Source organism: Myodes glareolus, chromosome X (genome assembly GCF_982192425.1).
Source record: "Myodes glareolus chromosome X, mMyoGla1.1, whole genome shotgun sequence".
NCBI classification, from domain to species: domain Eukaryota; kingdom Metazoa; phylum Chordata; class Mammalia; order Rodentia; family Cricetidae; genus Myodes; species Myodes glareolus.
Genome location: NC_142053.1, coordinates 52,429,545 through 52,450,025, shown reverse-complemented (window position 1 = coordinate 52,450,025; position 20,481 = coordinate 52,429,545). Strand labels below are relative to the sequence as shown.

The 20,481-nt window shown below is 41.2% G+C and overlaps 1 protein-coding gene across 3 annotated transcripts; it reads right to left on the bottom strand.

The window, feature by feature from the left end:
* Positions 1-11,855, bottom strand: Nxf3 (nuclear RNA export factor 3). Of its 3 annotated transcripts, none has more exons than XM_048428187.3 (21): positions 11,533-11,855; positions 8,899-9,040; positions 8,478-8,652; positions 8,152-8,290; positions 6,496-6,579; positions 6,308-6,412; positions 6,117-6,194; positions 5,915-5,999; positions 5,669-5,757; positions 5,441-5,548; positions 5,164-5,273; positions 3,649-3,685; positions 3,141-3,334; positions 2,889-2,996; positions 2,703-2,761; positions 2,347-2,465; positions 2,204-2,246; positions 1,535-1,607; positions 856-1,047; positions 424-484; positions 1-315 (listed from the first exon to the last, which is right to left on the bottom strand). In XM_048428187.3, exons 3-21 carry the CDS (start codon positions 8,615-8,617, stop codon positions 262-264), a joined length of 1,878 nt encoding a protein of 625 aa, XP_048284144.1. In that variant the 5' UTR covers positions 8,618-8,652; positions 8,899-9,040; positions 11,533-11,855; the 3' UTR covers positions 1-261. The 3 variants fall into 3 exon arrangements, with proteins under 3 accessions (XP_048284144.1, XP_085540685.1, XP_085540684.1); XM_085684559.2 differs by lacking the exon at positions 8,899-9,040 and having other exon boundaries at positions 3,141-3,196; positions 3,266-3,334; XM_085684558.2 differs by lacking the exon at positions 8,899-9,040.
* Positions 11,856-20,481: the final 8,626 nt, after the last annotated feature.

Here is a 20,481-nt window from a genome sequence, read left to right as displayed (position 1 = left end):
TGAAATGCTCAACAAATTTAATAACATTTATAATGAAAGAAAAAAATGAAAAGCAAGGATCCTGAAATACATGGCAAATACACAAACAACAGGCCATTTAGATACATGAGAGTTAGCTTTACAAGCTCTGCCTTAGCTCCCAGGTGTCACCAGATGTCCCAATTCATTTACATGGAAATTACCATGCTAGAACAAAATCACAACAGAGATTTGAAGAGAGAAGATAGTGACACCCAGGAACTTCTTCTTGGTGTGTTGCTCTTAGAATCCTGGACCTGTCTGCATGAAGGTATGCTCGGGGTTCATGTCCTTTACCTGTAGAAAACAAAGTGTGCGATTGGGGGACCAGCAGACACAAGAATACCAGCATCATTTCCAGGCCACCCGGCCTTTTCTCACTTGGCCTGAATTCTCAAACCTCACCTGGAGCAAAGCAGGGCTTTGACTAGCTTTGCTGTGATTCCACTGCTCGTCATCAAGGCCCCTGTGATAGAGTATGACCAGACAGTATGCATCAAGACACAAAAATAGATACACTGACAACACATAGGCATTTCCTGATCTATGTGATGGAAACATGCTTCTGGATATATTTCAAGATATTCAGCAAGATGACACTTGTGCCATAATATAAGCAAATCCCCGAAAATCCAAATGTGTCTCATTCATGAATGGGGTCCATGGGTTTCAGGGAATTATCAAATGGCTATTTAAAATGGCTAGTTAGCCTACTGTTTAACAGAGAAGAAACTGATCTGTAAGATAGTGAATGAAATAAAGCGAAGCCTGTATGTTTCCATAACTCATTATCCGACCCCTACCTCACACTACCACATTGTATACACCAACACTCACGTCTGAGACCACTCAGCATTCATCCCAGCCTGTCTAGAGAATGTCTGCACCATCTTCTGTTGATCCTGAAAGAGGGCGGGCAAATAGCTGGAAGAAGATGTGGCCACAGGAATGGAGGAACTGGGAAGCCCTTGGACATCCCTCACAAACAGCTTGTCATTGATGATACAAAGGCCGGAGGAAAAAAAATCCCTGAGATGGATGGGAAAACAGACCAAAGTAAGCTTCTCAACAATTGCCGTGTTCTCACTGAGCCGCAATCGGGTCGTTCCCATATTCCTTCTTTGCCTGGCTTTTGTTCCCTGGTTATCTACAATACTCCCAGAGAGGGAGCACACTGTTGCAGACTGTCTATATCAACAGAATGGCAAATTCCACTTTCATTCCACAATGGTTTTATCAGAGAAAAAGAGTGGGCAGTATAATCAACATTTCTAGAAGATAGAGTTACAAATAGGAAATGTGACCTGACCAAATTCACAGAATAAGCGAGTGGTAGAGCAAGAATGAGCCTGGTAGTCTGACCTCAAAGTCTACACTTCCAGCCACCACACTAGACTACTCCTTGAATCTCCCCATTGCTCTTCCACATATTGGTCATACCCCGAGAACTCCATCACCACATTGTTGCACAGCCCAAGGCTCGGGTGAGACTGCCCATCCACAACACAGCACTTACTCAGAACTGTTGCCGTAGGTAGTAATGAAGGTCCTAGTGAAGGCATGAACACAACCTTGAGAGCTTCCCTCCGCTTCAAGGACAAGAAAGAATAATGCGCCTTTAGAGTTGTCAGTGCTTTGTACCCTCACAGGGCATTCCCCAGTCAGGGTCTTATACAAAAAGGAGCCAAGAACCACTCAATATTTGACTTGGAGTCAGGAATGACTTGCAAGAATGGAGAGGGCTGGCAGCAATGGAAATGATCCACTCCCGTTGATGGGACCCCTACCCCATGCTGGACCCTGTGAACATCACTTTCGATGTTCACTTGATCTCTGCTTCACTTCTCCCTTATAGGGGTGGGGGATGGGGACAGTTTAATAAGCGCCATTTGCAAATGTGGAAATGCAGAGGTTAAGCAACTGGCCCAAAGTCAGAGTAAGGATCTGGAATGAGAGTCACCAATCCCACAGCTCCCGTGCCCTCTCTCACTCAGGAGCTGTGGGGTAGACAGGCACAGCCCTCGGTCAGGGTCAGACCAGGATGGTCTGTGGGCAGGATGCTGTGAGCAGGAGAGCACAAGGGAGGAAAGGCACACAATGAGGGGACCTGGGGGAGTTCTCAGGGGTCCACATCCAGGGCAGGGAGTGGGATAGGGTCTGGAGAGGGGATTTTGCAAACACTCACCTTCCTTGAAAAATCCACTAACAGAGAAGCAGAGCATTGTCTCCTGGAAGGGAAATGCATGAGCTCAGCGTCCTGCATAACTTTCTACCCAACCTCAGCTTTCTGAGTATGTGCTGTGGCCCACAGAAGGAGCGGGTGCTTACTGTCTGGAAACATATGTCCACCACAAAGGAGGTGAGGTCATGCTGAGTTTTGGGCAATGTACGAAGAAAACAAATAATATCACATTTTTTATGCTTCAGCAGCTGCCACTGCTGCATATCTGTGAAAAGAAGAGAAAAAATGTCCTTGGAGTCGCACATGCTTTCTGGACACTCGCACACCGTTTCCCAGTCAGAGTCACGGGCTAAGAGGTCTAGGAACAAGCCACTGTTGGTTTGGAATCAAGAGAGAGTGTCAGAAATGAGGAGGGCAACAACAGGAACCTTAGCCTCTGGCATCTGTGATTGTGCGCTCTATCCCCTTTACGCTGTCCAGTCTTACCCCGCCGCACACTTACAAGAATCTTTGAGAACCTTCATATTTCTGCTGTACTTGAAGTACCCACACAAGCTGCTCCTAGGAGAAAAGGAGGAAACAGAGCTGGTGGTCCAGCGAGTATAAGGGTTCCAAGGGACTGCCTGTATCTGCTGGAGGGTGGGGTGCAGTGCTCTAGGTCATAGCTTGAGCTGATTGTGCTACTTACGAGGATGAGTCCATGAAACTGAAGAGGACGGCCAAAGAGAAGCAAGCCTCAGCATGGTAGGCATTAAGGAGTCCCTGCCGATCTCCATTGTCATAGATGAAGTAATACCTGTTGGGGGCGGGGCCATAGGATAGGCTAATCACGTCGGTTTGGGCCTCAAATGAGAGTTCAAAGTTTCATCAAGTAGAGCTATAATCTTGTAGCCTCTCCTCCCACATGGCTCCCTTTTGTCAGGTTCCCAAAGGTACTTACTGCTGCAGGAACTGTAGGACCAGAGTCTTTACAGCCTCAGACCCAAAGGAACTCCCCTGAAATAAAAGCAAACAGGATGTAGGTTCTGACCCATTTTGTACACAAATTAAAACCTCTCTCCTCACCTTGCAAATTGGTAAACTCTTGTGGTCTTCGAGGCCACAGAGAGTTGGTTTAGGTGATTCCTGTCCTTCCTGTGAGAGGCAAGAAAAATCAATGCAGAGCTGGCAGATGATGCTGGATGATGAGGGAAAGGGATGGGTTTACAGAGTGGGGGAGATCAGAAATCAGGTGTGAAAAGGACCCTGGAAATGTCACGGATAGACATCCAGTTGGGATCATGGCTTGACACTGGCAAGTTCTCCTGTGAATCTGAATCACTTCTCCATATTTCTTTGAACGTACATGTTCAAAAAGTTTAACTTAAGCAAGACCTATTAGCTTTCATAGCATTTGGATGTACTGCCAGACCCAGTTAGAGAAATCGATAATCAAGGAATACACTTACCAGGCTTAATAACTTGGGGAACAATTCCAGAATTGAACTATCAAAAAAAATGCAACCTGGTTAAGAACTACGTAGTGTATATGTATATACAATCACTGCATGGCATCTCATTAATATATTAGCCAGCATGCCTGATTAATACATTAACTTATAATGTATTCATCCATCTGCTGACATATAAATATAGGAACACAGATATAACCTTATAAAAATAATTGAAAGTGAAGAGACAGTCCTTGTGGCAATGACCTAGAAGAAAGAGCATTGTCTTTCCCTGCTACTCTCCTCTCTCTTCTTCTTATTGGGTAGCTCCTACATTCACTGCTCTAATCCCTTTCTTCAGGCTCACAAGAAGCCACGTTGGAGAAGCAGAGCTCCAAGGAGTCATTTCTCCTCCTCACAGTCTCCATGGAAAGCTCTGCAGGGATCGAGGTATGGGATGGGATCCCAGGACTCTGTCATCTTGTTCATGCCCACCATTCTAGAGATTCTTGGGCAGGGAGGTAAGAAAGGCATGGCTCAGGACTCAGTAAGAGGAAGGCATGGGGATGGTAACGGAAAGGGAGTGAAAATGGATGAGGTAGATGTGAAGGAGACACAGAGAGTGGAGGCAACGGAGAAAAAGGAAGCCACACAAATGGAATGGTGAATGCTAAAGGTCAGGGATTGCTGGTAATAGAGAAGAAAAGGGCTCCTCTGCACAAGTCCTTTACCTTATCTTCTCCAGACTGTGCCCGGGACCCAGAGCAAGAATGAAAGAGAAGACTTCACAGTATTAGGTACTGTTGAATGCAGGCTCATATTTTTTTCCTATGCAGGGCTCATTCTGGGAACAATGAGCCTCTTTGAGGGAAGGGGACATTCCCCAGTAGTAGCTGGCACTTATAGTCACTATGTTCTCTCCTGGAGGTCCCTCTCTACTTGTGTGTGTCTGAGTATAGTTCTACTCCAAGGAATCAACTTGCTTATCTCAGGCTATGCAGGGATCCTCTTTAACATTAGGTAGGATGATGAGCAAGGTAGATAGGTGGGTAGATAAGGAAGACAGAAGAGATGGAAGCCTCTTTGGTTCTCCACACGTTCCTCTTGCCCCAGGGAGCCCACTTCCAGATCTTTATTTCAGGGAACCCATGTTTCTTTCCAAGGAGGACTAAGCAACCCCAACAGTGGCCCAAAGTAGGCAATGAGTCATTCAGAGCCCCTGACTTCATCCTGCCATAACAGAGCCTTCAGGGCAGCCTGGAACAGATGAAGGGACTTTATAAGAGTAAGAAAAAGGGAGCTCCAGTTAGGATAGTGGAGGAGTCCAGTGTCATCTTTCTAAAGCACTGGAGTGCAGGCTGGAGGAGACTAAGTGGTCAGACATAGGAATCACACCCCAGATTATGTGAGTGTAGGAGAAGGTCCGTAGGAAAGGAGTAGTGTGGGGACAGCTGGGGATATAGACAGAGTGGAGGGTGAGGTCTGTGGTCCTCCCAAAGGATCAGAGATGCTCCTCTTAAAGATACAACTGACTTGATGTTACTGGACTTATCCGGGATGGTAGTACTCAGAGAGCTTTGGTCTGCACGTATCTCTTCTGGATCTAGGTCTTGCCCCTTGACTTCTATCCCTGCAGACTTCACCTGCAATTGTGGGAATAAATACATGGATCAAGAGAAGAGAAGCAAAGGAATCTTGAACCCTCAGCTCTTTCCCTTGATCCCTTACTAGTAAATCCACTTCCCTGCCTCTTGTCAACGCTCCAATGACCACTTCGCCTTTCTCATAATATCTCAGTATTATGTCTCACCTCATTTCCAGATTCATTCAGGCTGTCAACAGTAGGGGCCACTGCCTTAGTATCAAGGAAGTCAAACATCTGATAGGGTTTACTGTAACTCTGGTTCAAGGGCATCATCTAAGGTAATAGAAAAAAATAGAGTGAAATGAAACAACAGTGAATATTTGAGATCGAACTAAGTACTAGCTAATCTCTACCAAACTTACTCTCCAAACAGCATCAAGTGTAAGGTCTTACCTGCGTTATGTCCTCTTCATAAAAATCCAGGGATGGAGCCACGCACCTTCTAAGATTCAGTGACAAGTCAGTAGGATGGGTCAACAAGTCTTCAGGAATCAAGAATAGAGAATCAGAAGGCTAAGAGGGAGCCGGATGACACAAAGCTGATACAGAGGGGTTGCCAGCACCAACCTCTCCTTAATTCACAATTTCTAAATTTCCACACCAGCCAGTCCCTTCTTCCCTCATTTCCTCTAGACTTACTGCTGTCAATCCTGCTTTGCACAAATGGGAGTCTCTGCATATTGAGAAATTGCTGAGAAGTAGCACCCTGTTGGTTCATAGCCAGCTGCAGAATCACAGATGGAGTTCCGTGACTCTGAGGCAGAAGTGATACAGGGACAACAGATGGGGGAGAGGCACAGGTCCCGCTGTGGGTATATAAAATGTCTTAATCCTACATTACCTTCATTCGGTCCATCTTCTCTGATTGCAGCTCTGTCACCAAGTGGAATCCATCACAGGGGCTGATGAAGATTGTTATCTGCGAAGAACAAATGAGAGTCTGTGCTGACACTGAGAACTGAGAAGCCCCAGAATCTTACAAGATATTGACTCTGGCTTGCAACTGGTCACAGTCACACACTTGACACATACCTTATTATTAGACTCATCCCAAATCTTGTCACTGATATTTTTTAGTTCAAAGGCAATGTCGGGATTATCAACAAAAAACTGGGCGTGCATTTTCTCATAGTGAAACTGCATGGATAAGGGTGAGAGAAATAGAATATGGGCAAATGTCATGGTTCATAGAGCCCGTCATTTGTCCTGATTCCTCTTACCTCCACTGGGGTGAAAGGGATACTGCACTGGCTCTGAATCAAATTCAACAGCCAATTCTTATCATATTTTATGCCAGAGGGAATCTAGAATCAAACATAAAAAAGGAAAGGAAAAAAGATCGGCACATTAGAATTTATTTATTTATTTCATGCATGAAAGGTAATTACACAATACACTCTTTAATGAGCAAATATATTAATGTGGCAAAACTTAGTTATTGAAACAAATAAACTAGATTTAAACACTAATGCTTCTACCAGGTGTTTTAGTATAAAATAATTAATGTCTTAAAACTCTATGTTTCGAGTACTTACTTTCAGAACCCTTTTGAGATAATAAAGATGCTGTAACAAAATATCATCTAAATATACATTATTGACACCAATATGATACAGGCATATATATATATATATACATTATATATATTATGTACAGTGGAAATAGTGTAAAAAGGATGAAAACAGACTGACCAGAATATAAATTATAAATTATCAAACTAATTCATGATAAACCTCTATAAACTTAAATATTTATCCTTGCTACCTTGCTACATTCTCTGGCCTATGGAAAGAACTGTCTGTAAAGAGAAAGAAAATAAAACCTCTTGTTTGCATCAAGTATTCGGTTTTTGCTCTAAACTTCTATATTTTTTGTTTTATTGTTCCTTATTTTACATTAATACAGGGTCTTGTGGCATTGCTCAAGCTGGTCTCAAACGAGCAATCCTCTGGCCTTAGTCTCCTGAGCAGCTGGGATTACATGTATGTGGCACATTGGAATTTAAAGTCAGAGTTAATCAGACAAAGGTGTTCAGCCCATAACATACTACATGAGCTTGTTTACATAAAAATCTAGAAAATACGGACAAATCTATTGTGGTAGAAAACTAAGGGGAAATAATGGAAGAGGACAATTATAAAGGAAAGCAAGGATGCTTGATGTGTTTGATGGGCATGTTGACTGGGAAAATGGTTTCACAAATGTGCAGCCAAGTAGTGTTAAGCTATATACTTTAAATGCATGTGATTTATTATTTGTTAATTTTACTTAAAGAAAGCTGTAAAATGGAAAGACTTTAAGGCAATTTCTAAAGATGGTACAAATTTTATTATTTTCTTTATATCACCTGTGGATTTTCTGAATTTACTTTCCTTTCATTCAGGTGGTTTCCTTCAATAATAAACTCCAGATACGTAAATAAACTTTTTAAATTTCAATAGCTAATTTACTTTTTGTTGTTTCTCTGATTTTTTTGAGATTATAATATGATTTCATTTATAAACCCATAATAAGAGATCTTACCTATGGCAGAACAAGCTTTCTTCTTTAATAAGGACCCCAAAGACACTTTGACAACTACCTCTTCAATACACACATACAATTTTAGCAAAACTGGGGCATCTAGTGTAGAACTATTATACCTTCTCACATGGGTTTCTTCATTTGCTTATACACAACTCCCTGACTTCTCCCTACAGTCACCCTGGTCTGTGTTCATTGCCTGTCTGATTTGTCCCTTAATTTATTCAGCATGTAGACTCCTGTGTCAACTCCAACTGTATCCAAAAAAGCACCCAATAACTCTACTCAATTCCAACACAACTCCTCTTGATTGCCTTCTTTTGAGTATTAGATCCATTTTCTGGGGTACTTACTATGACCTTGAACCAGTTCTTTGAGGTGTCATCTTGCTTGTCCCTCTCCATTTTTCCCTCTGGAGGTATTGGCCATTCCATTTGGTTTCGTTTATGCAAGTTGATTGTCTGATGATGGGGTGGAATACCATATGGAGTGCTGTCGGAAAACGAAGTAAAAGTAGTCCACATATACTTAGAAATTCTCCAATAGACCATTTGCCCCACTTGTACAAAGGCTACAGAAAGATTGCTCAACCACTTGGAGATATAAATGACATATTTAACTACAGTGTTATACATTTCACTACCCTGGTATATTCCAACCATAGTGACTGGTTACTTACTATCTTCTTCTAGTATATATGGGAGGCTCACTCATTGCTGGCTCTCCACCTTGCTGCTGAGAGAATGAAGTGCGCATTGTAGCACTGATGTGTTCAGTACAGTTGAGAAATGTCCTTCGGAAAATTCCCCGACATCTCATTCTTCTTTGATAAGGGTTGGTTTCGGAACTGTGTCCTTAAATTAAAATAAAGACATTAATGTATAATACCCCCCAAAAAAGGTACTGGGGAAATATAATGTCAAACGAAGGTTGTTAGCTGTTATAATATCCCACCCCCAGATATCTGTAATCAGTGTGAAAAATACTGAAAGCCTTCACTGTGCTTCCACCTCCTGGGAGATGAGAGGCAGGGAGCTAAGAAGAAAACAAACACAGCGGTCAAGGTCTGGGTTCAACAATTGGTCTGTGCTGTTACTAACCGTCCTGCCCTTCTCGGGCAGAGTGATCTGAGACAAATTATGTTTCATTCCTCAATCTTGACTCTCTCTTCTGTTTGAAGAATAATAAAAATTATCTTGGAAGATTTTTTTATGGTTCAAGGATCACAGGCAAACTCCCTGCCTGAAAGAAGAGCAACACAAATGATACATAAAGCAGAACAAAATATTCAGGTTGTGTCTTGCTCAAATATTATCATGAAGACGAGGAAAAGAGAAGGGAAGACATTAAAGAATATATGGCAAGCATAGCTAACACATTAGTTGAGAAGTTTCAACTAAAAGAGACTTCAAGTTCAAATAAAAACAGCAATAGAATAGAAGGACTGTGTACACTGAGAAATAAAGATATCTCATCAATTTCGAGAACTTGCTGTTCTTGTGGTGAATGGGAGTTCAGTTTCCAACACCCACATGGTGGCTCACAGCCATCTGTAACTCCAGTGCCAGAGAATCTGATGTGTTCCCCTGACCTCCTCAAGTACCAGGCACATATACAGTGCACAGACATAAATGCAAACAAAACACTCTTACATTAAGTAAAGAAACCTGAGGACTGGAGTTCAGTTCCCTAGACCCACATTGTGCATGAAGAGCACTATTTTCCTCAAGTTTCCTGTTGTTCTGAGGCCTCCAAACATGTACCCATGCAATACACTGAAAGCATGAATGAATGAATGAATGAATGAATGTTTTAAAAATCAGAAATAGCCCTTTGGGGTCTGGATGCACACACTTATAATACCAGCCCCTAGAAGGCAGAGAAAAGAAGACTGCCATAAGTTCAAGGCCAAGCTGGTCTTCAAACAGTCTTCTATGCAGTAAAGAAAAGTCAGTGACACTGAGAAATTTGTAGGCAGATCTGAGTATTTAGTATATAATACAATACTTCTTCTGGGATGCATATGTATATCTCAGATAACTACTATGAATAAAGGCTAGAAAAAGAAAAGGGAAAATAATAAAGAAGATGTGGTATTCCTACCTCACATATAGTGAAAGCACATGACAAATCGGGTGAGGGTAAATAAAGTCATAATGGTGCAAGGATCATGTATTGTCTGAGGACAGGTAAAAATAAGGGTATGCCGGCTAGTGGTGGTAACCCAACATATAATAATAAAAGATAAAAGAATAAAAGTAAATAAAGATAAATGTATAACAAATAGCATATCTGTACCAAATTAAACCTAGTATTTTATTAAAAGTAAGTAAAATATTCCAAATTGAAGGGCAGACAGAGTCTGAGTATGTAAAAAAAAATTCCATCAGCCAGGTATGGTGGAACATGTCTGAAAGTCACCACTTGAAAGGTAGAGACAGGAGAATCAGGAATGCAAGCCCAGCTTTAGCTACTTAGGGAGTTCAAGGCCAGACTTACCTACATAATGAGACCCTGACTGAGAACAAATAAAAGGAAGGATTCTGCCAAACGTACTTTCAAACACATAAAGTTTAATTATATATAAAAGTTTTAAATAAAAAAGGCAAAACATTCTCACTTATATGTAGAAGCTTAAAAGGTGGAACTCCTAGAAGCAGAGGTTAGAAACTGTGGAAGGAGAGGTGACTAAAGAATAGTTCATGTGTACAAGGTGGGATACCCATTACAGTGGGAGGAATAAGTCCTGATATTCTTTTCTTAAGATTTGTGTATGTGCAGAATCAACTAACCTGGGCTCCTAGGGGCTCACAGAGACTGAACTGACAATCATGGAGTCTACACAAAACTGACAAATACAAAATTTGGGGAAATGAAAAAATTAAATAACAGATAAATCTATCAGACAATAGTTCATGTGCATAAGGAAGATTTAAACAATTTCAGAGACAAAGTAGGCAAAAATCAAAAGCAAAAAGATCACTTTAGCCCAAGAGTTCAAGGACAACCTGATATGTTATTTATGTACATAGGTTAAAAAATACGATTTTATATGTTATATATACATAAATAACAAATGTACTTACCTACATAATGAGACCCTGATATGATATCAGGACAACCTGATATGTTATTTATGTACATAGGTTAAAAAATACGATTTTATATGTTATATATACATAAATAACAAATGTACTTAATTGACATGGAACCCTACACACATGTAAGACATTTCAGAACTGTTCACACAACATAAAGCAAGTATCTAGAAACTTCTATAAGGATAATGCAATGTTCAGAATGACTGAAGTAGATTCAATCCACGGTTGCTTCTTTGTTCCTTTTTTAACACTAGCATGAATACGAAGAATATTAATTTCCACCAAACCCTTCTCTAAGTCATATTTTCTATTTCTCAAATTCTAGACTGGAGATGACCTAAAGCTCAGATCTTTCTTCTCAATGAGTTTGGGGGTGAGGGAGTGGTAAGCAGGGGGCTGCACTTCACCTCCACAGGAAGGAAGGCTTTTTACGAAGAAACATGACAATCACCCCGGTACTCATTTGATCCTTGTCTTTTGGAGAGTGGAAGCTAAACAACTTGTGGATCCCTGCCACCCCACCCCCACTCTGTTCCTAAAGAGGTCACCTAAGGGCCATAAGGAAAGAAGAAAGTGCAGTATCACCCCTGCCCTAAGAAAACCTGGGCAAACACCCCATGCTGTTCAACTCACCCATGGTAGGTCCTGAAGTACCTTGTCACAAATGTCCTTACTGTGTTCTTCTGAGTAGACTCTTTGTGGTCTAGAGCTGAAAAACTGAGGAAAGCTGCTGAGAGAGAAAAGCAGGCTCCAAACGTCAGCTACAAGATGGAAGTCCTTATAGGAAGTTTCATTCAGTAGGGCATAGAGAGGAGGTCCCTGGGGTTGGGCAGAGTAGACCAACTTCCTGTTCTGACTGCCCCCTAAAGGTTTGACCAATCAAACCCTCTGAGAGTGCTTCAACTTGAGCCACCGCTACTCCAGAGGCCAACTAGCCTGTGACGGCTTGGGCCTCTGGTACTTGTTGCCACAAATGCAGAGAACTTGGCATACCCAGCTCTGTACTGGTTACATTGTACTGTGTTCTTTAGTTTTTGAGAGCTCCGAGTGCCCCCTGTGAACCAGACACTGTACTTCTGTACTTGTAACATCAGATATGTTGATATGCTCTCCCCTCCCCCACTCCTCAAGAAATTATCTGATCTCAGAATCACCAGCCTCTGAAGTTGTGGAGGCTTAATGGGGTACAAGTTTTGTCTGGAGACATTCAACTCTTACCTTGGGAAACAGAGTAGAACTAAGGTCTACTGCATAGGGTGAGCTTTCCATGAGACACCTTTTGTTTAAGTTAGAACAAAGTAACAAAATGCTCTGAAAACCATCATGTAGTTGGAATTTACCTTCAGCTCACTCCAGAGGTAGAACACACACACTCAGAGAGAGGGGCAAGGGAAAAGGGGAGGAAGAGAGAAGCACAAAGAGAGGAGAGAGGGGAGGGAGATAAAGGAACAAGCGAAGTTTATTGGATCATTGTGATGCACTATCTCGACAAGACTGGAGTGACAGTCGTCAATGGGGGATAAGTGTCTCACCGATTAGACACAGAAATGTGGTTCCAAGCATGTCAAGCCTCTGTGCAAGAAGGGAAAAGGAAAGGGGATCCAGATTCAAGTGCATCCACAGAACTTTCTTGAAACTCTTCGCCTCAAACTTTTTGACAGCCCATCCCAGGTCTGTATGCTCTGAGAAATGAAGTCCAGCCACTGAACAAATACCCCGCCTTTGTCTCTCTGTCTGTGTGTGTGTGTGTGTGTGTGTGTATGTGTGTGCTTACAAATATATAAATAGAACCTTCTGAGGCTGCTGCTGCTGTATTCATGGTTTCAGGACTGATCACTTGGTGCATGACAAGCAATTAGTGGGCTCCTCCATGGAGAGGATGACTCTTCTCTTAACAGCCATCAGTCACCTACAGTTTCCTGTCCAGGGTGTGCGTCCATGAGATGTGCCCGCTTCTGCAATAGCATGCTTATTGAGAATGTCATTCTTCAGATCTTACTTACACAGCCATTTCTAAGAGTGCCAGTCTCATAGCAGACTTCCTTCTACCCAGGCTCTTACAATTAAACTGCCCAAAGTAACTCCATTTTGCCCTAGATTTGGCTAACTTCACCCAATTTTTCCTAGTCCCCTGTTGAGCACATCCACTGAGCACCTACAACTTTCTGAGGTCCGCTGTTGTGCAGCATAAAAGAAATTGTTTTAATCAGCTTAGTAGAAACTTTTAAAGCTTTTGAACCCCCCAATTGCCTCTAGTATGATACAATTGTGGCTTGAGGTTTTAAAAACTCTACCCTGTCTTTCTTTGGGCAGAGACTTCTTTGTAGCATGAGTCTGCTCTTGGTCACTGGCCTAAATAAAGAACTCATGGTCTTATATCAATAGAGGTTTGTAGCTTTCTTTCATGACCTGTAACAGACTTTCAGCCCTCTCTTCATCAGTGTTTCCTTGGTCATAAGTACAGAAGCTGTAATGTACATGTATCCACTGGGGCTGGGCTCACCATGATATGCTCATTTCAGCAACATTGTGTTCAGTTGTAATATTCTGTCATGGTCTCATTCTAAAATTTATATGGAACCAGAAAAAAACTGGATTGCCAAAGCAATCCTCAGCAAAAATTATATTGGTGGGGTTACCATTCCAGACTTCAAGAGATGGTACAGAATCATAGTGACAAAATTAATATGGTCCTGGCACAAAAACAGACATGTAGAGCAATGGAACAAATTAGAAGACCCAAGCTCATAATTACAGTCATCTGATGTTTGGCAGAGGCAATAAAACGTACACTTGGAGAAAAGACAGCATCTTCAACAAATGGTGCTGAAAATGCAGGTTGTCCACATACAAAAGAATGAAATTAGACTTACGTCGATCACCTTGTACAAAAGGTAGATATAAGTGGACCAAAGAACTTATCTTGAAATGTGAAACACTGAAATGCATACATAATGCTGCTAGAAAAAAAAAAGCATAGGCAGTGCCTACAAGGTATAGGTGTAGAAAAGGACTTTCTGAATGGTACTCCATTAGTCACAGAATTAGAGAAACAGTTGACAAGTGGGACTTCATAAAACTAAAAAGCTTCTGAACATCTATGGAAACAATCAATTAAGTGAAGAAAAAACCCATAGACTGGAAAAGAATCTTTGCCAGCTCTGCATCTTTCAGAGGATTAATATTCAAAATATGTACAGAACTCAAAGAGTCAAGAAAACAAAAGACCCAATTGAAAAACAGACTAGGGATTTAAACAAAGGGTTCACTAGCGAAAATATAAAAACATGGCTAATCAATATCTCAAATATGTTCACCATTCTTAGCATTTGGGGAAATGGATTTTTTTTAAAAAAAAAAAGTTGAGATTTCATTTTAACCTAGCCAGAATGGCTAAGAGCAACAAATCAATTGACAGAAAAATTGAGGTTGTGGGGAAAGGGCAATCTTCATTCACTGTTGGTGGGAATGCAAATTTGTGCAGCCACTCTAGAATCCAGTATGAGCAACACCCAAATTCATTTCTTCACAAGAGTTAAGAAAACCTAAAAGTACTTCAGCAGATGAATGGATAATTTTAAAAAAACTTACTCTACCTTTCTTTGAGCAGGGAGTTATTTGTGACAGGAGCCTGCTGTCAGTCACTGGCTTAAATAAAGGACTCATGCTTGGCGCGCACACACACACACACACACACACACACACACACACACTACATATACACAAGGAATACTGTTCAGCTATAAAGAAAAGTGAACTCACAAAACTTGCAGGTAAAAAGATTGACCTAGGAAAGATTATACTGAGTGAAGTGGCCCAGAAAACAAGCGCCTCATATCCCTTCTCATCTATGGCTCCTAGCTCTCTATCTTCAGATGTGAGTATATAGCATGGAATAACCCCAGAAATAAAGAAGCATAAAGGGTCCATTAGAGACCACGATAGGGAAATATCAGGATACAGATTATATGAAACAGGAAATAGAAAAATAGAAAGGGCTCTCCAACTTAGGTGTGAGTGGGAGGCCAGTACAGGAGAAGGAGGGAGGAGGGGCAAATAACACCAAGATTGTTTGATAAAACCTCAAGGAAACATTATTTTATGTTCCCCTAAATCATACACAATACATATAAGTGCATATTTACACACACACACACACACACACACACACACACACACACACACACACACTAAAGGAAGTTAAGCCACAAGGCTGACAAGTATCCCCACAATAACTATAGACTAACAAAAACTCCAGTACCAGATATAAGAAATCTCCTTTCAAATCATTCATCAGAGATGATGAATCCCAAAACAATACAGACTATGTCAACTGCCCTCATCTGCGTCTCAGAGGTTGAGGGTGGGTCCCAATTGCTGAACGTACCATACATTTATGAAACAGGACTCAGATTATTTGAACTGAATCTAACCTGAGAGCCTCCTTCCTGTGATCCAGCTTCAATGGTATCAGAAAATGCTATGCAAGCTGCCAAGGGAGAAAATCAGTTAATAGACTTATCAGGCATGGAATCTATAACCCATAACAATGACCAGAATGATAGGATACCCATAAAGGTCCAATAAGTGGCATTCATACTTGGTGGTAGCCAACAGGTGTCTAATTAAACTTAAGACCAACTCAAGAGGAGGAAAATCATGCCTGGTACTACACACCTAGTCAACTTCAACAGCTAGCCAGATCATATGTCTCAGAAGAGACTCTATTACCACCATTTTGCTAGACTAGCATAATTCTTAACTACATTCTAAATCTTATCCTTAGACCCACAGATAAGTGGAGCTATCATCCCCCATCAAAACACTCTATTTACATCAAATGTATAAAGTTTTTTGTCAATTTGTTATATTCAAGTATTTCCTTCAAAAGAAAAAATAAGAGAAAGAGTGAAATTATTCAACACCTTTAATATACAAAATCTGCACAACCTATAAAATAGTGTAAATAACATTTCCCAGTTGTTTACTTACTGTAGTATTCTAAATGGGTGCAAATTGCTATGTATAGTCTACTATAGTATGCTACAATGTATAGTCTAAATGAGGTAAGACTAAATGAACCCCAAAGGTTCATGTGGTAAAGCCTTATTGTTTTCCTTGATACAGGAAAATACAATTGGTATGTGGTACAACCTTTAGGAAATGGAACTTCGTGGGTGGTTCTTGCACACTTGGGAATAAACCCTCCAAGGGGTTTTAGGATACTAGGATCTTCTCTCGATTTGTTTCCTGACTGATGAGATGAACACATTGATTCAACATGGGCTTCCTTGCTGGGGACAATGCTCTTGTACCCTGTAAAGATTTGTCACTTGTATTGGTTTAATAAAACACTGATTGGCCAGTAGCCAGGCAGGAAGTATAGGCAGGGTGACCAGACTAGGAGAATTCTGGGAAGAGGAAAGGTAGAGAGTCAGTCACCAGCTAGACATAGAGAAAGCAAGAAGAGAATGCCTTACTGAGAAAAGGTACCAAGCCATGTGGCTAAGCATAGATAAGAATTATGGGTTAATTTAAATTGTAAGAACTAGTTAATATAAGCTTGAGCTAATAGACCAAACAGTTTATAATTAATATAAGCCTTTGTGTGTTCCTTTGGGACTGAACAGCTGCAGGACCAGACAGGACAGAAACTTCCATCTACACTTCCTGCCATTGCCATCCAGCACTTACACCAAAGGCCCAAAGCAATGAATCTTCTCCATCGTGGAGCTCACCTTCAAACTTCTGAGCCAAAATAACCCTTTACTCTTTATGTCTGTTGTGCAGATATTTCAATATGGTAACACAATACTTTGGTGCTTTCTGCTATAAATGATTCTTGGAGATTGAAATGAAAACTTTCTTCTTCACAGTGGACACAGTTTGATATTACAAAGTCTCTACAGGTAGAATGCAAGCTCGAAAGTTTCAAACAGCTTAGTTTATGGAATAACTTCTAAAATACATTTCCAAAATATTTAGATTTTCTAAAGATTTATTTTATTCATTTGCGTGTGTGTGTGTGTGTATGTGTGTGTGTGTGTGTGTGTGTGTGTTGTGTGTGTGTGTGTATAGGTACCCTCAGAGATCAGTTGAGGATATTGAATTCCCCGGAGCTGGAGCTGTATTTATAGGTGGTTATAAGACAACTCACATAGGTTAGCAAACTAAACTCAGGTCTTCTGGAAGAGCAGCATATAGTCATTACCACTGAGTCATCTCTGTGAAGTCTCAATTTTATTTTTGAAAAAGAGAACAAATTAAAGAAGCATTCAAAAATGAACCTTGATTAGGAATCATTTTTCTTTTTTATTTATTTTTAAGACAATCTTTTCTCATTTACTTACCAATCACAGTTTCCTCTCCCTCTCCTTCTCCCACTCCCTGCCTTCTACCTAACCCACCCCCCACCCACTCCTCAGAGATGGTAAGGCTTCCCATGCGGAGTCAATAAAGTCTGGAACATCACTTTGAGCCAAGACCAAGGCCCTCTCCCCTATATCTAGGCTGAGCAAGGTATCCCTCCAAAGAAAATGGGCTCCAAAAAGCTAGTTCAAGCACTAAGGATAAAGCTTGGTCCTAGTGATAGTGGCTCAACAGACTGCCCCAGCCACACAACTGTCACCCACATTCAGAGGACCTAGTTTTGTCCTATGCAGGTTCTCTGCTGTCAGTCCAGAGTCAATGAGCTCCCACGAGCTCAGATCAGCTGTTTCTGGGGGTGTCCCCACCATGATCTTGACCATTTTGCTCATATTATCACTCCTCCCTCTCTTTGACTGGACTCTGGGAGCTCAGTCCAGTGCTAGGTGTGGATCTCTACATCTGCTTCCATCAGTTGCTGAATGAAATTCCTATGGTGATAGTTAAAGTAATCAGCAATCTGATTACAGGGAAGGGCAGTTCAGATATCCTTTGCACTATAGCTTAGGGACTTGGCTGGAGTCATCCTTGTGGAGTCCTGGGAATTCCCTAGTACCAGTTTTCTCACTAGCCCTGTAATGGCTCCCTCAATCAAGACATCTCTTTCCTTTCTCTCCCTCTCTCTCCTACTCCCATCTCTACCATCCTGTTCCCTTAAGTTGTCCTCCCCAGTTTCCTTGTCCCCTTCTCTCTCCTTCTCCTCCCCTCTGCTCTCCCTTCTCCTCCCACCACACAGTCCCAATTTTTTCAGGAGATCTTGTCTGTTTCCCCTTCCCAAGGGGATCCATGTATGCCTGGCTTAGGGTTCTCCTTGTTACCTAGCATCTCTGGTGTCCTAGACGATAGTCTTGTTATCCTTTGTTTTACATCTAATATCTGCTTATAAGTAAGTATATATTATATTTTTTCTGAGTCTGGGTTACCTCACTCAGGATGTTTCTTCTCGTTCCATCCATTTGCATGCAAATTTCAAGATGTCATTTTTCTTTTTGCCACTGAGTAATACTCCATTGTGTAAATGTACCACCTTTTCTTTATCCCTTCTTTGGGTGAGGGGCATCTAGGTTGTTTTCAGGTTCTGGCTATTATGAATAATGCTGCTATGAATATAGTTGAACAGTTTCCTTGAGGCATGATTGAACATTCTTTGGGTATATGTCCAAGAGTGGTATTGCTGGGTTCTGAGGTACATTGATTCTCAATTTTCTGAGATACCGCCATACTTATTTCCAAAGTGGCTGTACAAGTTTGCATTCCCACCAACAATGGAGGAGTATTCCCCTTACTCCACATCCTCACCAGAATAAGCTATCATCAGTGGTTTTTATCTTAGCCACGGAATTACTATTCTTTAAATTATCACTGACTTTATTTGCAATATCACAATAGTTTATTTTATAGTCTACATTATAACATATATTTAAATTTTTCCTTTATTTTATTTTAATTGTGCATATCTGTGTGCATGCATGTGTGCAGAGGATCTGTGGAAGCCAGAGGTACTAGATCAGCCTGGAGAAGGATTAACAGATGGTTGTAAACTGAACACTGGGAACTGAACTCAGGTTCTCTGCAAGAACAGCATGCATTCCTAACTGCTGAATAATCTCTACAGCCCCATAATTTGCATATAATATTTCATTAGATATGAGAAAACAGCATCTCATCTTAGGCAGAATGAAGTAATTTCTTATATGATTTTCTCCCATTTTCCTATTTATCCCTGCATAGTGTTTGTGCCTGAGCCCCTTTCTGGGGCTCCTTCTCCTCCCTCCCCATGATTTTGTTGTACTTTTCAGGTTTCTATGGTTACTTTAGGTTGCACACTCTAAAGATTCAAAGTAACTTACTATTTATTAATGACAGCTTTGGACTTGCTGCAATCATCTCTCAAAATTTAACAAGAGAGCAAATCAGAGGATGAACGATACTTACTGACAGTTTCTGTCAGATGCAGTCTTTCTATCTTTTTCAAACTCACCCCAAAACCACCTGACACAAATCCATGTCCTCTGAGATACCCCAATACCATCCTACTGAGACATTCTGTTATTCTTTATGGTGTGCATTTTTCCTCTTCCAGTGAGTAAGGTCTCAACTTTCTTGACTGCAGGCAGGTGTGTTCTTGATGATTATGTGACTAGAGACTTTGTTCTGAATTGGTTGGCCACCCTCAGGCGGCCACACAGGCTTTTCTAAGTCCTTTTTTTCTGTGTTTCCACAAGACCTGGACCCCATTCTTATCAAAAATTCATAAGTGGCAATTGATCTTTGGACTGGAGAGGGAGGAGGAGGGGGGATGGAGGAAGGGGGAGGGAAATGGGAGGAGGGGAGGAGGGGAAAATTTTTAATAATAATAATAATAAAACTAAAAAAAGAAAGTTGCATGAAATTTTAGGTAGATTATCTATGATATAGTTTCGAGTGTGAAGTAAAAGGAATGATTAGGAAAAGCCAGCAAATAGTTGCCATGGTGAAAGGATCCATCTCTCTAACACCACAGCCTCTGCGATATAAAGCTTGATCATGAATCCAAAGTCACCTACCTAAGCGAAAATAACAAAAGATATTAACATATAAAATGAATTTATTTGCACTTTTGGCCTAAATTAAGGAAAATCATTTGTTTATCTCAGGACTACTCCCTTGCAAGGCCCCAACTCTTCACTCTAGTCAGGTTGAACCGCCTGTTCCCATCCCCACTTCCTAGCCACGCCCATCAGTTCTGAGCCCAGCTCCTCTTTTAAGAAGCCCTGATGATTTCAATATCCCCTACCTTCTTTTATGTATTAAAGTGACTTGCAAAGATTATTACAACTTCCTCAAGGACCAAGCAAGATATCTCTGGTCACTTTTTCACCCCATTGACTGCTGGAGGTGCAAAGTGGGAAAGATGCTCAGTGAACACCTATGTGACCAGCCAATTTAAGACAGAAAAGAAGCTCATCCTGACGGAGTGCAGACTCTGGGGTTCAGGGAAATCTCCTTCTTATAGTTCAACTATCTCTTTCTGTAGAGTTCCAATAAGACCCAGATCATATAAGCCCCTGATGTGATCACAAAAGGCTCCAACAAAGCACAGGAATGAAAAAGCGGAAGTGGTGATAATTTCTCCACAGTCCAAACGATTATACTGTACATCACAGAGATAACATA

Excerpts from the sequence above, each read along its gene's own strand:
- Nxf3 (XM_085684558.2), bottom strand. Across the intron at positions 1,048-1,534 it reads ACCTACGGCAACAGTTCTGA|GGATTTTTTTTCCTCCGGCC; the intron begins GTAAGTGCTGTG and ends CATCCATCTCAG. Across the intron at positions 316-423 it reads AAAGCCCTGCTTTGCTCCAG|GTAAAGGACATGAACCCCGA; the intron begins GTGAGGTTTGAG and ends TGTTTTCTACAG.